An 18,882-nucleotide genomic window follows, 5' to 3' on the forward strand; every position below is an offset into this window, starting at 1 on the left:
CTGCAAAGCCAGGAAAAGTCAATCTTTAAAAATTCCACCTGAGAGTTGAAGATGGGGAAAAATTTATTCTCCATATAAACATTTTGGTGGTGAATGTGGAGCTGTACATTTATGTGGAAGAAGAGAAAGGGAGCTTACTCCTTTTGAATGAAAGAACTTAGACAAAAATAGTTTAGAATACAGTACCTTCTTACTAAGGCATATATTAACTCTTACATCAGCATATTGCAAAGCATGCTTAGACCTCAGTTTCATCACTGGATGGCTGAGAGGCATTATTGCCTGGGGAGTTTAGAGAATAGACAGCTTGGAATTTCCTCTACAAAATGTGAATGGCAGATAGTCTTTAATGTATAAATGGTAAAGAAAATGATTTATATATAGTTGACTGGAGTGTGCTAAGCAAGACCTGAAAATGAGATTTTGACACACTTTACATCTGCTGTCTGAGACTGCAGTGACTTCCCAAAGTAAAAGGTCAGTTCAGCTTTACAGTTCAGTGGAGGCGTGGGACTGTTCACAAAGGTTTTGTTCCCTTCCTCACCAGGCTCTGGTTAGGTGTTAATTTAGGTGATCTCATTGGGATGGTGGCTTTAGTGCCAGTGTCACTGGTATGGCCAGCTTTGCCCAAGGAGGTGGTGGATTTTATAGGCGAGATCTCTGAAGGTGGGTTCACATCTGTTTGCTCTAAAATGATCATTAGCTGCTGCCGTTTGCTGCTTCACTTGTTTATTTAGAAGGAAGATGACTGAATTTAGAAACAGATAATTGCTGAAAGGCAATCCTAAGCAAAACGTATTTGCTATGTAGAATGATAATGAGGTTTTTAGTATTATGCATAATTATGTAAGTATATTATTATCAATAAATGAACCAGCAACTCGTCCTATTCCTGGCATGTAAAAGTGAGCTAGTATAGCAATACTTTACATCATGCTTTCAATATTTATGAACTAGGTTTGCAACAAGAACAGATACTTATAAATGGAAGGATGAGTAATGAGCAATATTATGTCTGTCTCAACAGTGAAAAAGCTCCGGAGTAATCTAATAATGTAATTTAAACCCAAGCATTTTCAATTGCCTTGCCTGTTGTAATATTTGTATATGTTTTTGCTTCTAAAAATTACTTTCCATTAAAGAAGAACATTTAATTTTCATTGCTTCATTACAGCGGCTAAAATAGGTTGTTATACAATGAGTTTACTTAATAAAGTTCATTAGTTACATTTCCCTCCCATTTCCTGAAAGAAAAAAAATAGGTGTGAGTTTCTCATTTTAAAGCTTATTGGAAATCGACATGTATACTCTATCAGAATTAAGAATTACATAGCTGATATTTTGAATTTATCTTGGGACAAATTTGTCTTACATAATACTTAGAAAAATATAATGTAAAAAAATGGGCAACATTAATCACCTGCAAGGATCAAAAATTTTTCTACTGAAAATTTTCAGTTTCTTCTAACTTTTTATAATTTGGATTGAACACTATTATTGTTTTTCCATTTTTATTTATTTTATTAGGGAACAAGTGTTGAAACTAACAGTATGATGGCATTGATTGTTTGTGAAAACAAACCAAAAAAACCATATTTTTTTTAGTGAGTGAGAGAGTGGGGAAAATTAGTAGTGTCCCAGAGCAGCTTTTGAGCTGTTATCACTAGGATCCTTCAGTGATGTGTAATACCTAGGGAGAAACCGGGCACAAGAAGGAAGGAGTCTTCTAATCCTTGACTTAAAGTAAAACTTACTTGGAGCCTGAATTACATTATTTTGGTGTGAAAGTGAAATGATGGGTGATTTTCTTCCCGTTTGAAATCAAGGTGCCTGTCCAGCTATGGTAAGCAAGAACTGAAAGCTAGTGAAGCTCTGCAAAGAGCCAGGTGCCTGCAGTCACCCTTGCTTGCTGTGAACGTGCTTGTCCTCCCTGGCAAGGAGCAGCCACGCAGGGCTCCCAGCATGGGAGCAGTTGAATTTAGTAGTTTCTGTTTACCTTGACCAGAGAAGGAGCTGTTCCCCTGTAGTTTAACCCTGCCTCATGCCCCAGGCTTGCCTTAAGTTGCATTGCTTAAATTGCAGCCAAAAAGATGGCAGATCAAGGCTGAGAGTAAACAGAGAGAAAGGAAATCCTGTACTATTGAGAAGAAGCAGTAAGGGAATAGTGCTCTTGGGAAATCCTTGTTTTCAAGTTTTAATGAGTGGATCAGAGACAGGTGCTGCTGATGTCCAAGTATAGGCTGGAAATGCAAACAAAATAGGCTTCAAGAGGGAGGGATTGAGGTGGGATTTCGGAAGGAAAGTGTTTAGTGCTTTGCTGGGAGATAAAGATTCTGTCAGACACGGGAATTAGTAGGAAAGAAGGAATGCAAAATTTATTTAAATTTAAATACAAATACTCCTGCTAGGCCAAGAAGTTTACATATGTCTAGCAAGAGCAGATGTAACTCATGCAATATTCTTGAGCACATGGTGTAACTCTTCGGGATGGTTACACAGGGCCAGAAATTGGACTTGATGGTTCTTGTGTGTTTCTTCCAACTCAGCAAGTTCTGTGATCCTACATTTCAACATGTTGTGCAGACTTCATGTGGAGGGCACATGCTGATGAATAAATGTATTAATAAAATTAATCAAGATTTACAATACAACAGGCTTGAAGGCTGTGTATATCTGAATGACCAATTTTTGTACAATTTACTAACAGTTGGTAAATATTGGTTAGATTTGTGGTGTGCTGTGCACCATTTAATAATTAGCATCTATTATTTATTTGTATTTTTATTAAGTATTAACACTTGCATTCAATGTAAGTATTAAGAAAACCAACAAAACAACACACACAACAAAATCAAAGCATAAAAAACACCCAGAGTTGAGCTGACAGATGGAATACTGGAAATCCCATGAGATATTCTACTTTCTGGCAGATCCCAATTAGTAATCTGTAATCTCTTATCTGTCATTTCGGATCTTTTAGATCCTAAATTACAGATAAAAATGCAAGTGTCATTGCAGTCCATCGAAACCACATACATGTAGTAAGATACATGTGCATGGAGACATGCCAGTGATGATATTCTACTTGATACAGGTAAGGCCATCATCCTAAAGAGTAAATTTGTATACCCAAGAAAGACATGAATCAACTGGAGACCTGAGGGGGAAAAAGACGAGGGTGAGTAAACATTGAGAATAAACCCTTCTAAGGAAAAGTCAAAGTAAGTAGGGCTCTTAAGAGGTGGGGATAAAAAGAAGGATGAGACATTTACAACCTTTAAATATAGCATAGAGAAAGTCAGTGACCTATTTTTATGTGAATGGTTAAGAGGATGAAAAAGAAAATCTGAAATTACAGTAAAGAAGAGAAAGATTAAACTCAAGGAATGCCCCTTTCATGCTAACAATAATAAAGCCCTTCAGAAGCTACTACGAGTTGATGGTTTGTCTCATATTGTCAGTTTTTAAAGAACAATTTAGGCAAATAATTAACAGAATCCTGTCATTGATAGTAGATGATAGACGTAAGATTATCTTTTATTTTTTAAGTCCTTTCTATATGTATCTTTCTGCATCGTAACTTTCATCAGCAAAATATGAATACTTTTAGTCTTTCAGTGAAGTTGCTTTCCTGTGTCAGGAACTGAAGAAAAAATATATCAGTTTATTTTACTACTTTAAACAAAATTTTAAAACATAAATTCTTCTAGTTGTGTGCTTTTTTGTTTGTTAGTGTGTGTTGTTTTTTTGGTTGGGTTTTTTTAGTAATTAATTATTTCTATGTTATAGATTTACACACAGTATCTAATCTAATCTATCACCAGTAGTTTTGGTGGCATCCACATATTCCTTACCTTTTTATTTCTATCATAAACTGGCATTGCCTAGTTCCCTCTGAGGTGACACCTGACAGTATCTCAACTTGCACTAGAGACTGTCCAGACTAATTAAACTTTTTTTTTTTCCTCAGGCTCTCTTTAATAATATAGGTTGTAACTCTTAATTCCTCTTAAAATGTGAAGGTCTGATTTATTCAGTGCAGATTGAAAAACCAAACACACAAACCACCAGTCAAGAATTTACTGTTTGCAGAGTGATGATTACCATAATTCTAAATCTTAAAAATAGATTTTTCCTTCCTGAATGAAGTATGTAGCTTTGTATTAATTTAGTCATATTGATAAAAAATACATCTATGCAATCTTTAAAAACAGAAACTTAGGTGAGCACTTTGGGCAAAATAAAAGTAGTAAAAATCCTGAAGTCAGAATGAATAAATCAATAGTTGCAGATATTTTTTATGTTTATAGTTTTATGATGTAAAAGATAATTAAGAAATAGCAAATAGGAGGAACCAAAAACCAAGCTTGAGTAATAAACAGAGCCAGCTCTTGAAAGTTAAAAAACCCTATTAATTATTTCTGTTTTACTACTTTGAATAAGGATCTAATCCATGGAAGCATCATTTTTCTTTTGTGTGCCTTGCAGTCTGAACTGAGTTTTTCCCTATAAAATTTTTATTAATCTTACAATCATGCAAGGACAGTTAGGATTAGGATACATGACAGGAAAATCACTCTGCCAGTGTGAGGAGAGGTCTATGTAGGATGTGGAAGTTTTTAAAGGAAGGCTTTGCACAGGTCCTTTCCTGCCCTTAAGATGGTGTTTTGTTGCCCAGCACACACCACCATAGAAGGGCTCTTGTGCCAGCTGAGCTTGTGTGGATACAACTGAATTACCCATGGTGAGTGCCATACCAGTATTAATGTGGATACTTGACTAATGTGGCTGTATGTGGGTTGTCAGCCTCCCTCCCATGTTTGTGTTCTGCTTACAAGGTCCTGGAGCAAGTACTCTCACAATGAGCCCATGCGTATCTTCCATGCTCTAACAAGAAATTTTCTTGTATCTTCGTATTTTTATTATATTTATTTTTGTTTGGTTTTTTGTTTGTTATATGTGTATATCTTGTGGAAGATCAGTGACATAACAAACTAGAGAAAAAGTGCATTTGCTCATCCTTGTGGGCACATGCATTACAGCTTGCAGAAAGTGTCCCAACTCTCTTGATTTTGAGGTCTCTAAGTCCATCACAGTTTACACAAGTTGATGATTTGATGTTATGCTTTGATCACACTAAACAGGAATTCCTACTTATTTTTGCAATGTCATTCTTTTGTACAGATAATCTCACTAAATTAAGTGGGTTTTGTCTCCTTAACCTCATTTATTAAGAGTACAAAGCTGATAGAATTATTAAGGTGGACAGAGAATAAGGAGGAGGATAAACTGTCATCTTTAGAAAACTGTATTTTGTTGAAGATCTTTTAGTTCATTCAGTAATTCTTTCCTTAGTGGTGTATGTTTCACTTGTCTATAAGGAACCAGATTATTCTCTGTGAAATGAACAGGGGCTTTGTATCCATAAATAAATTTATCTTTTCTAGCAACAGCCAAAAATCAGACAACTGTGTATCTCTTTTTCTCTCTGGGATTTTCAGATATGTTTCTGTCTGTATTATGTACTCCCCCACCACCTAGTCTTCTCTTCTGTATAGTATTGTTCATGTATTTTGAAGTATGCTTATCTTTGTTGACAGTGCAAGATAAATCCAAGGCACTAAAAACATCTGTTAGCAGAATTGTTTTCATTATGAGTGTCTTGTGGGGCAGTTTTTTCTTCCTTGAATCCCTAATATAGATCTTTCTCCTGCTGCTCAGCCCAGCTGGTGCTGCTGCTTGCCGCTGTTTTGCTGGAAGTTGCTTAGGTATCACCCAGAGATACTTTGTACGGTATTTTTTTGTTAGCATGGGTAACAATGTGTCATCTCATAGAGGGAAAAGATTGAATTGTAGAAAGCCACTGAAATACATGAAAATAAAAGGCTTATGAAGATAAACACTTTTGAAGATACCAGTGACATGAAATAAGTTTAAACTGTGGCACAGTAATGTGCAGAGTGCTTAGGTTGGAGGATACATGCCACTTAAAAGGAATTAGCTTTTTTTTGTTCTCCTGTCACTTTAAATAATCCTGGTGCCCATCCTTTTATTGGTAAATTATGTTATCGGTTTAAAATTTTGTTGGTGACAAAAGGGGAAGTATTTTAGTCGGGAAAGCTGCTAGGGCATAAATAATGTGTGCTCTCCTTTGAACAGAGAGGAATGGCTCACAACAGCCTCACTGCCTCAGTGGAGCAGCACAATCTGTCTGCTGCATGATGGCATCGCCGGCAGCCAAATCCTCCCGTTTTTGTTTTAATGGGAGGGTTCTTACACACTGCTGGTTTTACATGATGGGGATGAAGTTGGAAGTGCTTCCTGTTCCATTCACAAGCCCCGGGCTCTCAGTACATTTCAGCTTCAAAAATGACAGCTGAAACCAATTAGGCAGAATTATGGGATACCTTAGTCACATGGAGATTTATCATGACTGAGGAAGAGGAGGGAAAGAGAATGTATTGCATGAGAAGTAGAAGCAACTAATTTAATTAGAAGAGAATGACAGTCACATTATTATTATGGAGAAGGGTGGGCAAAGTAGAGATCATTTCATGTCACTAGCCATGCCTTTGAAAGGAAACACCCCACCCTTTGTCTGAATACATTTGTGTTTTTTAGCAGAGTGATTTCTGAGCAAGATAGCTGAACAAAACAGTTGATGTCAAAGTGAAGCATATCTGAGTACATTTCTAGTTTGTGGTTTACTCATCTATTCATAATTAGAATTCCTTCAAGAGAAGAAGGGAAGAATCATCAACATTTGTCTTTTTTTCCTCTCTTTGTTTGCATACTCTCACTTTTCCAGACCTAGGATGTAATGTATATAAACCTTGCTTGAGCTATAGAAATATCAGCCAGAATTCTTTTCCCTTCAGCAGATGCTTATACCCAGTATCTCACAAACATAAACTCTCATGTGTCTACTTATAAACTAGAGTCTTGCTGAATAAAAATGACCTTCATACAATTATACACTGCCCCAAGTCTAAATCAAAACTCCAATTAATTTCTTCATGTGAGTCTAGAAGGCAGTATTTCATAAGTAAATCATACTTTTTGTAGAGTTGTCAGGGTAGTTGATGGTATGGGGAGAAAATGAATGAAAAATATTACAGAGAGAGTCCGAGCAAGTGTGCATTTTCTTTTTTTTTTTTTTTTTTTTTTTTTTCTTTTTTAAAATTCTTGTATGACTTTGTTGATTTTTGTTTACACTATGAGCAGTTATGTTGGAAAAGTAAACTTAATTTCTCTCTCATGTTCAGGTACCTGTAGGAGTTGTGATACTTCTCTCTATCACAGGGAGGAAAATTTTGCAATTAATTTAAGTTTGGGTTGAAAATGACTATTGGCTGATGTGCTTCTGTGTTTAGTTTGGAAACAAGACCAGGTGAACCAGCATTGCTGAGCATGGGTTTTTTATCCCCTATCCTAGGAGGCACTGTTCAGTCTGAGTCTCTGCTCTATCTAGAAATTATTCCATCTACCCTGGGAAGGGTCATGGGTCTCTTAATGGAGGCCTTGTTACTTGAGATGTGCACTGAGGAAAAGGTTTGTATTTTAATGTGCTGAGAGAAGGTAACAAAAAGGCTGGACAGGGTCTTCTCAAGGAGGTGTAGCTGTGTGTGCCAAAACCCTGAAGTCAAAGTGCAGCCCTGGAGTAGTGATCTTCTGGCACACAGTAGTGGAATACATGAAATACATGAAAATAATTATTTTAAAGCAAAAATGCCAAAGCCTGTCTCAGATTACCTATATTTACTTTTACTTTCAGCAAAAATAGCCAAGATATCTTCCACCTGTATCTGGAGGACCCTCATTTTAAATATTCAAGCTGTACAGTATGGATTTGGAATTTAGGGGATTTGTTTGGACTATTATTTATTATTTTGAAAATTGCCCCAAATTTGGTGAAGCTTTAGAAAAATCATAGATTGTACTTAAGAGCTTTGTCTTTGAAGATTCCTCCTCTCTTGTCAAAGACGTTAGTCTCTCACTTCAAATATTGTAGCTATTCAATTCTGATAAAGTGAAATTGTTTCTGGGGAAGCCAGTAGGGGGAGGAGAGATTGAGTTGTTCACTTAAAGCATAACAGGTTTTGCAGAAAACATTGTTTTGTTACTGAAGTGGGAAAGTGAAGCTCTTATAATTGGAGGATACCAAGATAAAGATGGCATGGGCAAGCTCCTTTTTTCATCCTTGTGGAAGTGCCTGTTGTGCAGCTCTGCAAAGGATTATGTGGTGAAGGCATGTAGTTGTTGAATTTCTCTCATTTTTTGTGAATGTGGGATGTGGGAACCAGGATGTCTTATGAGGGTTCCTGCCTCATTCAAAGTATCATTGCAAGACAAGTTAGGTAATACTGCTGTAGAGAACTGGGTTCCACCCCTGCTGTATTGGGAATTGTCATCACCAGATGAAATTGCTGTCATTACAGATTTCTGCTATTCAGTATGAGATTCTCAGTCTCCTTTGCAAAAGCATTACACATTTACAGCTGTAACTGAAGCCAGTGTTGCAGAGTAGTAGAGACAAGGCTCTCAGCCAGGCATGAGAAGGACACAATGATTAGGTGGATGATTATGTTTAGATTTATTGTTAATATGTATTTAAATATTACCAATGCATTTTATATTCTTTTTCAGGTCAGTGTGCATCAAAGTCAATAGCAACATGTCAGCTTCCCCATCTCTGGAATTAGAACATTCAGACAGTTCCCTCTGCAATGTCCAGCAGGTGTTCTTAGCTTAGGACAAACCACATTGCCCATCAGAGACAGCAATAAGTAAGGGGGTGTGTGGGGGGTGAAGGATGCACCTGAATACCAGAATATCTTTCATTACCACCACAGTCAGTCAAAACAAAATAGTGCCAAATACTCTGAAAAGTCAAAACCAAAGTTCTTTGAACACAATTGCCCAGATCAGTGATTCTTAGGATTTTTTTTTTTTGCCTTTGCTTGAATTCCCTATCTGATAAAAGGAAGTAATGCCTTATATCTCCTGCATTGCTATGAAATTATTCTATGTTTGTAAAGCATGTCAATAGCATAGTTATAGGCAGGGTAGGAAAACCTGTGAGATTATTTCTGTCTTCAAAGTAGTAAAAATGCCAGACTCTGCAAACTGTTTGAGAATAGAAGAAAACACCCTAACTGTAAAACAGCACAGCTATTTTTCAATCAAGTATCTCCCATTCTGTTCAGTGAGAATGTCTAATCCTGGGAAGGAAAATAGCATGACCTTTTACGAGTTATCATAATATACATTTAATGTAGAACCAAATGAAAGGTAGGATAAACCCCATTAATTTTGGACTTTCCTAGCTTTTGAGTTCTTCTCTATATATATCTGGGTTTATTGTTTTTTTTTTTTGTGTAGCTGTTTTGAGCAGAGAACTGCTAATTGAGTATTATTCAATATATTGTACATATAGGTGTGGGTAAGCTGGTGGAGTGTAAAGAGCAGGAACTTACGGGATTTTGAACTTAAACTAAAATATTGAATGTTCTGTCAGCATGGTATTACTTTGGTGATTTGTGTGTGTTGGGGGTTGACAGTATGGCTGATAGAGCAGTTAAAAACTAGCTTGAAGCAGAATTGGTCTAGCCAGGTCCACTTGGGTTCAGAATGTCTTCAATTACTTGGAAATCTCTGTACTCCATTCCCAGTATGCTGCTTCCCTGTGAGGTGGCCTGACCCTCTGAGACAGTGCAGAATCGAGTGTAAAAGGTGTATTGATTGGTCTGTTTCTTCTCATTGTTTCAGTATAGTTTTATGTTATTGCCAATATGTAATTGTACCTTGAATTTTCCTTTAGGGTATCTATTTTATTAGATCAGGGTGGTGACTGCAGCAAAGACTCTAGTGTCAGAGTATGGCAGGCTGTATTGGCAGCCACTCTTCCACTTGGGAAAGCATGTCATTTTCCACCTTCAAATAGGGCAGTAAAAAAACCTCCATCTATATAGTACAAATTTCATGGAATACCATTAAAGAACTGCTTTCATCCAGCTTGCTCTCTTTTCTTTTCTAATGCTTTCCTGAAACTTGTATTCGTGTTGTCTTCTTCAATGTCAGTTGTACACAAGAGCACTGGAGCAGACACTTTGGCTGCCAAATGGGAAAACAGGTTTAGAAAGAGCTGTCTCTGCACCGCTGTCAGTTTTCCTAGCTGTACTAATGTTTAATTCAATGTGCATTCAGTCCCTACCTTGGAAAAGGGGAGCAGCTGATGCTGCCTTTGCTTTGCTGCCACCTTCTTTTTTTTTAAAATGGGGAGCTATGTACTCTATAAGCTGCTTCCACAGTTCTTACCATAATGTTTAGCTACATTTATGAGAAGGACTCTTAGTTTTATGAAAGCAAATTGTAGAAAGATTTAAACAGAAAATACATTCAATTTCTCTTCCCCATCTGAATGGTTTGCTACAGATTCCTCTGTGTCTGTAGAGTGTGTGTAGGGAAAGAAAAGTAAATGCCAAAAGACTGCAGCACAATTGGCTCTGTAAGGTTTCCAGGATCCTGAGGAAATTGCTGCTTACACTGACTTTTAGGTAGATATGTTCAGTCAGTTTTTGTAGGTATTGATGGTTAAATTGATGGCAGAAGATTATATCAGGCTCCCAGTTGTCTTCATCCTTGGGGTAGGAAGAATAAGTTAATGATGGGTAACACAAACACAATCATTGTTCATGTTTCTGTATGGAGAAAATGCATCCAAATAATAACTGAAATATAAGCATAAGGAAATGGGGTTATCCTCACTATTTGTTACAAGCATATTGGAAATAAAAAATATTTTTTTGCTTATTGCTATTGCTAGAGTTGGGGTGTGGCGGCTACCTGCTACAACCTCAAGCAGACGAGATGCGCTGGCCAGCACTGCCTGTGTGAGGCCGGGCGGCCACCACGTGTGCGGGCACTCCAGGGAAACGGCGTCTGCCACCCTGGTAGTGCTGAGTGCTGCGGTGTGGGTAATGCAGCTTTGGTAGCGTCACACGCTCAGAGGAGATGAAAAGACGAGAGAAAGACACTTGTTTGCGAGCCCAAAGAGTCTTTATTCCCCCAGGCGGGGCAAGAACAAAGGTGCTCTCAAGGTGGGTGCAGTGACAAATGCCGAAGAAACAAAAGATGGCAGCAGGTTAAGTAGGGGGTGGGCAGACAGGGGTGTAAAACCTGTCTTGCCCAATGGGGACAAATGAGAGAGGGATGACATCGATTATAACAACCAGTGGTAACATAACAGAGGTGGGCACAAAGTCCGGGGACAATAGAAAGGCTAAGGTGGGGTGATTGATACAGAACTTTCTTGAAGAAGCTGGGGGTGGTTACAGGATTGACAACTGACAGGGAGTGAACAAACCCTGACTGCTGGGACCAAATAAGGAGAAAACAGGGAGAGGTGAGGAGACTGACAGGTAACTGTGGATCCGAGAGGCAGGAACTCTCGGGGTAAACAACTTGGAACAAACCACTGCAAGGGGAAAAATGGGGGACTACAAGGAACAAACCTAACTAACATTAATAAAACAACTGACTAAATAAAACCAAACCCCGACATCATGGCTCTGAATAAGATGAAAAGCTTTTGGTGAATAAAAATATGCAGGCTGGTGTGGTGGGGCTTCAGGAAGGGGACCTTCAGAAGGGACACTGGGTTTGTCTTCCTCTGATCTGGTTTCTGTCAGCTGGCTGCTTGCAAATGGTAGGAATCAATAGAAGGTGAAGGAGGCAATAAAACTCCCACCTACCAGCTTATCTGTTGTTCAAAAAGGCTGAAAGATTGAACTGGGGGCAAATGAAAATTCCTTGAGCCAGCCCGTGCGAGGGAGCGTGCCGTGCACAGGGACCACGGGGGCTGAGTCTGAGGATGGGACAGTGCTTGCCTGGCCACCCTAATGGGTGGCCAAGCCTAATGGGCTTCCTAAATTGAAATTTCAGGCTTTTCTTTAAACATGTCTTGAGCACAGCAGGAGCTAGCACTATTCAAAGACTGGCGTGTCTCTTGAATAACAGATGACCCATTAAAATGAGTGGATTCCCACAAATTTCGTACTTGACACCGGTCATCACCTGTAGTAATAGTGTTTCAGCTGATATTAAGGCAGATTTTTATGCTGGGATTAGTACTCAGAACCTGTTAGTTTATTAAAACAAATTACAAGGTCAGATAACTTTGTTTATGTTTACTTGGTGTTCATACAGTAAACAAGACAAAAATGTGTAATGTGGTGATGTGTACTGAAGGGTGACTGGTCCATTTGTGTCATGGTTTATTGATGCAGTCCCAGAAAGCTTCATTACCACCACAGTCAGTCAAAGCACAGAAGACAAAATAGTACCAAATACTATGAATGAAGTAAAGAATGGAAGAGGAGAATGGGGAAATGGAAGAGGAATTTGTACCTTAAGGCTAAAGATTTTACAGAAATGAGGAATTTAAACTTTAAACTTAAACTTTAAACTTAAGAATCTTTATGGAAAATGCAGTTCTTTGACACTAACAATAAAGAATACTTTTAATTAATCTGAAAAGTTTCTTTGTAAATGCATTTCTTTGTAAATGCATTCACTAATTTGTAAACTATAAATTGAAGAATTGTCGTCTGTATCTTGCATTTTGGAATAATCTCTGTTTTGTTGTATTTAGTGTGGTTTGTCTGTTTGAGCATGCCCTCTGCCCTTCTGATACACAAGCTGTTCATTTTGGGATTCAAGCAATTTCCTGCAGTCAGGGCTCTTGCTCTCTTGAAGCCATGTAAGAATTTGTGAAAATAGTTGTGCTAGTGCAGAGCCTAATCATCCTGTGCATCTTAATATCTTTGCAATGTTAGTTCCACATACACAATGTGTTTTTGTAGTTTGTGATTTCAGAAGCAGTTACATAGGATAGTTGTGGCTAGAATAAATTTTGTGTCTTGGGTGTGAACTCTGCTATGTATCTGCATAACTCTGCAAAAGAAAGCTAAAGAATGCCTCCTGGTTTGGCAAATGTTGCACAGAGATACCATTCTGCTGTGTGGATAGCAACTTTTGTCCAAAACTCTCACTTTGAAAACTGCCTGTATTTATATGGGCTTGTGTGTATGTGAGGCAGGTATTGCCAAGTAGCTTTTCAAGGAATGTTGGGTGATTTTTACCAGATGTGTTCAGAAACCAGATGTGGAAGGCAGAGTCTGTCTCTGAGTATTTGCTGGTTAATCAAGGGCATATTTTTACTTTTTTTATTCTGAACATAATTCCAGAAGCTGAGTTGTGCAAGCACATTAGAGAAGCAACATGCCATTTGTCTGAAACCATGCTGCTGAAGTGTAGAAATGTAAGAGAAGAATTCAGAGAAAAGTGTTTCCATAGTAAAAGCTATAAATATTTATTCATTAAAAATAGCATTAATCTATGCATTGCAGAGGTTTTATGTTTGCAGGAAATATAGGTAACTATGAAGTGAAAACTTAGGTTTGAATTTTCCATGATGTTCTTTTCTAAAGTATCTGTATTCAATGGCTGTACATGTCCATAATATGTGCTTCTTTTTGAACAGGAAACTACCATTCAGTACTCTGATATGCAATGCCTTTCAGCTTTATTTTCTAAACCTTTAACCCATCTTAATCTAGAATCATTATAAAATTATATTTAAAGGGCAGCGTTATAATGTGACCAATGAGAGTTGAATGTGAGATTCTCCCTTTAGGTTCTTCCTCTTCTGTCTAGATATTATCTTTGTGGTGTTGATGGTGATACAAGTTTTAGAATGGTATGAAAATTCAGGTAATTAATCTACCAAATGCAGGGTGTTAGAAAAAAATTAATTTGCATTTGTTAAATATTCATATCAGTAATCAAGGCTGTTAAATGTGTAAAGGTACAAATGTGTGTTTGCACATGTGTGGCTGAAAAAAAAATTCTTATTTTCCATTTGTTATGTCCACTCCTAAGTAGAGGGGTATTTATTGCTGCAGTCCTATGGATATTAATACAGTTTTCTCCATCTGACTTTCTTTTAGCACACTGATTTATGTCAGTACATGGACAAACACCCTGGAGGGCTTCATCCAGAGAATGTGAAGGTAAGAGTCAAAAAGAGCACACATTCAAGGCAAATGCAGTAGCAGTAACTTTGCAAAAAATGTCATGTCAGTTGTTTCATAGAAACAGATTGCTAGCTAAAGGGAAAATGCCTGGCATATGAACTGTATTTTTAAATATTTGTTTTCTTTGAAAATAATTACGAATTCAAGTATTTGAGCATTCCTGCAATATAATTTCTGAAGTTTGTAAAATTGACTCAGAGCCAAAATATTTGAATGCTGTGAATGCTGTTAACAGTGTTGGTAATCCCTCCTCTCCATTTAAACATTTGCTCTTAAGACAATACTGCCCTAAAACCCCAGGGTAAACATGCTTTAGGCTGTCAGTGCTAGATCTTCAGTTAGGTAAGTTAGTGTGGGTTCATCAAGTTTGAGGGAACTGTAATTAATTGTATTAGCTGAATATATTGCTTTTTATATGAACATATAAAATTTTCCTTAATCTTTTTGCACACTTTCTTGAATGAGATCAGCATTTTCATAGCTGATCTCACTTTGGATATTTTTTTTTCCTTCTAAGATAGATACTAAGAATCATCACACAGGAAAGAGTGAGTTTATTAGAAGGATTTAATGAAAAGATAGATGAGTAGAGACTTGATCCAGTTACTATTTGGGAAGTCAGCCAAATGATTTTAGCATGAAATGGAAGCCAGCTAGACATGCAGAATGTGTTGTGTGTGTATAGATCACTCAGATGATATTTGTTACCATTGTCTTGCACTTGGACATCAGTCCCATTGTTGCTCTACTTTGGAAGTTTAAGTCTTCACTTGTCATACTAGGAACGTTATTCCAGGATGAAACTTACTGAAATGTAGAAGTTCATGAAAACTCTCTCTCTTTTCTGGAAAAGCCAAAAGGCCTGTTTGGTTTTAAAAAAAAGAAAATTATTTTAAAAAGAGGAAGTATTTTTTCTTCTGCAATAGCTGATCATTGCACGTCATGTAGCTTCATTAATTTTCTGTGTTCTTTGAATGAAAAGTGGCATGAATTTCAATAAGAATTACTGCCATCTAAAAAAAAAAAAGCAAAATTCCTCCTTACTCCATATATTTGGGGGGAAAAAAAAAAACCAAAAACAAACCAACACATTCACAGACCATGAGTGTGGCACTAAAGAGGGTGAGGTAGGACCTGCTTTTCGACCCCTGAAACGTCTGAGCTTTCTTCCTTGCTCAGTTTTCTAAGCAGAGTTTCAGGTCTTAAATGTGCTTTTTAAACAAGGGGGTCGTGTTTCATTTTCCCATGTGGATACTTTTAACTTCATTTCTCTGAGTTTTGGGATAAGTGAAGACTGGCTATTAAGGTTCTTTGTGCTGCTTCACATTTGTAAGTCTTACTCCAAGGCTGCAGTGCTGTGTACCTCAAGGTCTGATACACAGTAGTTGTTGTAGCCCTGCTAAAAAAGACATAATAATTAAAATAATTGTACTTTTATTTCATCACATCAGGCCCAGTGAGCTTGTCTTTGAGGAGGATGGATATAAACAGATCATTTGGCTTGTTAGTACGTCACTGCTCTAAATCCTGAGATACCTGTCGTTTAAAACAGGAGCCTCAGAGGGAACTGCAGCAGCAGCATTTCCCTTTCAGATTTTGCAGCATGTATTTTTGTGGCTTCTGTACCATCTAAGAATGCTCAGAAACACCTTTGAAGCTTATAGACACATTAGAAATATTTATCGAGTAGCTAAGTGTAGAATCCTGATGTATTGCTGGTTCAAGTTTTTTAAATTCCCAATGGATTATTAACAAACTTGGGGGGGTGGTGGGAGGGGAGAAAAGAAAAAACAAATTGGAAGTTGGAGCAGATGAAACGTCAATCAGTAGACGAAACATGAGCAATCCCCTTTGAACAATTAACTTTTTCTTCTCTTAAATAATATTGATGAAAATCAGTTATATAGATTTAGAAGACTCTCTTGCCAGGCCAGCAAAAAAGGCCTAATCATGCAGTAATTTACTAAAACCAGGCATGATGATTTGAGGTCCTACCATTTTAATGAATGAATCAGCCTGCTTGGGAATTTCAGCGCGATACCTGCTCTCAAGGCTGAATTAAAAATAGCCCAAGAAAGTGATTTCTTCAGCTGGGAGGACAGAAACCCAGTCACATATGCTAAAAATTCCCAGACCTTCACCAGCATGCCAAACTAAAAGTGCGCTGCTCTTTTGTTTCAGAGGAAGTAAAATGGATATTTCATAACCATTTCACTTTAATGCTTTGTTGTGCTGTACTCAGTTTGTTGACTTACGCAGTTGGAGATCTGAGACTTTACCACCTTGTTTTGGTTTTAGCTTCTGGACGAAGTTGTGTCTTTGGATACACAGCTGATTTCTAAGGATTAAGCTGAGCTATATTAATTAGACTTCTTGCCAGCCCCTTCTTTCTAGAGGTCCTTCAGTAATTTCACTTTTAGTCAGACTTTTGGACACTGTTTGTTCAGAATCAGTGGTTATGTGATCCCTAAATCCATTTTAAAAGCTTCCAGTTGAGCAATTATATTCCAGTAGCAATAAATTAGTCTCGGCTCTCTGGGGCTAACCTGTGGGATTAAGCCATTGATGCTCTCCCAGCATGACAAAAGACCCCCTGCCTTTTAATTTTGTTCTGGAGGAAAGTATTGCCTATTGATGGATATTCCTTTCTGGCTTGTTGCCAGTTATTATAAATACAAACCCCCATAAGCGCACATCTTTCTTTTTCCAAAGAATATGTACAGTAGTTCCTGTTAAACAGTATTTTATAGGAAGGCAGACACAAATTACATCTTGCCTTCTGTAGGATGTCTTTAGCTTAATTATATTTCTGAATTTTCTCAGTATTTGCAAGGTAAAGACAATGCTTGTTCCCTCAGGCTTACTTTTAAATGAAGACTCATAAATAGAATAAAAATCTAAATTACTTTGATGGACACACATATTGCAGTACCCTCAGGTGCTGTGCTTGACATTGCCTTTCTCTGTGGTTTTAAATAGGCTATTTGCTGTCACTTAACTATTTTAAATAAATACTGAGCAGGATATTATAAGTATGTGAAAGTATAAAGAAGAATGTCTCAGCTGGCAGTTATAGAAGTCCAGGGACAGTATGCTTAGGCAAATAAAACAAGTATTAGGTTTAGCATTTTTATTGGTATGTCTGTATTGACACATAATGATTTCAGGATTTTATAATTTGTGGGTGGAGGCACAAGTCTTACAAATAACATCAGGCTTTAAACCCTTCAAGGAATTTGTGTGTGATGCTGAGATGTCGATTTAAAAATGCCTGTCCCTGGTAATGTTAAACCAGTCGTTCTGATGACACAAACACAGTTAGGTACCTGGAATATCTTCAACAGCTTGAAGGGAAATTGGCATAAAGCAGTTGTTTCAGTCCATATATTCTACAAACTCCATTAGGTCCAAATATACAATTATTTATGTCTTTGGTAGCTAACAAACTTGCATGTCTAGCATTTATATATAACTATGTATTCATATGCTGTGTACAGTGTTATCGTTAGAGATGTTGAGGAAAAGGGTAATCAGTTAATAATTCCCTGTGTAGTACACATGGCCTTATCTTCTCTTGTCTGGTTTAAAAGATGTCTTTCTCACTTTTTTCCACAATTGAAGGCAAGCAATAAATCTTAAATACATGGCCCCAGATATAATTATGTTCCTGCTGGAAGCTACTGCTGCAGCCCTGTCCATGCCTGGAAATAGGAATTGATTTATATGTGTACCATGTGGTGCTCGCCAAGCTGCAAAATGTACTATTGCAAACTGAGGTACAGGATTTGCTCCTGACTTTCCCTGTGCTGTTCCTCCTGGCATAGACTACTGAAATCTGTACTCCTGGCTGTCTTTCCTACAGATGTTGCAGCCTTTAGAGATAGTTCATGCTCAGTTGGAACATCTGGATTGCTTCCTACAGCAGGAACTTTAATGGGTCAGAGCAACTAGCTGACCCTACCAGTGATTTTTTTTTTTTTGTTATGGTCTTAATTCTGATTTATGTCCCTTTCTGTCTGTGCTATTTCCACTAGTCTTTTGTCTTACCTTCTTGGTTCTCCTGAGCCTTTGTTTTCAGTTGTCCATAAATGGCTCTGGTTTTGTAAATTCATAATTTAAGTGTATTTTTATTTGTGCATTTCAGCATGTCCTGTGAAAATGTAACTGTTCTTAGCTTCTTCTAATATTTTAAATATCATCTTTATTTTAACTTTGTCTTTTACTCCACATTACTACATTCCCAGTGATGCACATAAATTCATCTTTATGCCTTGATGCATTTATTTTATAGTTGAGTTTGTTTACTGTAACTCCTATTACTGATAGAATAAGTGGAGCAAAGGCTTGCATCTGTCATGCCTGCATTGCTTGTTTGCATCCCTGCCTTAAAAATAAATCTATTAATGAAAGCTGATTTGCTTCTTAATTAGTGATGCTGACTTGAGATAGCTGAAGTCTTTTGAGAAAAGCATCCAGAATTTTTTCTCTCTGCCTTTTTTCTTCTACTTGCTGTGTTAGAGGTAATATCGATTTGCATGAGCATTTGACAGAAAAAAACCTCATATTTGGCAATATAAAAAGGCACTTGCATCTGACCCAGTGTTCCTTAATCCAGGAAAACCAGTCTGAATGACAACAGACTGGTTGTCAACCACACAAAAACTGTCCCTGTCTCTTAATTGCTCTCAAAATCTTTTACTTCAGGCAATTTGGAAGCCTCCTGTAGCCTACTGTGACCAGAGGGGGAAGGAACTTCTAGTTTGTTCTTATTCTATCTGATATTGCT

At 37.4% G+C, this 18,882-nt stretch overlaps 1 protein-coding gene across 2 annotated transcripts in view; it reads left to right on the top strand.

Annotated features, from left to right (window-relative positions):
• The window catches only part of CDK14 (cyclin dependent kinase 14), a 323,842-nt gene that overhangs the window by 133,443 nt on the left and 171,517 nt on the right, over positions 1-18,882 (top strand). For both annotated transcript variants that reach the window (XM_053989755.1, XM_053989764.1), the window contains exon 7: positions 14,010-14,072. In XM_053989755.1, coding sequence (XP_053845730.1) covers positions 14,010-14,072 — 63 coding nt within the window. The remainder of the gene's footprint in view (positions 1-14,009; positions 14,073-18,882) is intronic.

The sequence above is a fragment of the Vidua macroura genome, chromosome 1 (assembly GCF_024509145.1).
Source record: "Vidua macroura isolate BioBank_ID:100142 chromosome 1, ASM2450914v1, whole genome shotgun sequence".
Taxonomy (NCBI): domain Eukaryota; kingdom Metazoa; phylum Chordata; class Aves; order Passeriformes; family Viduidae; genus Vidua; species Vidua macroura.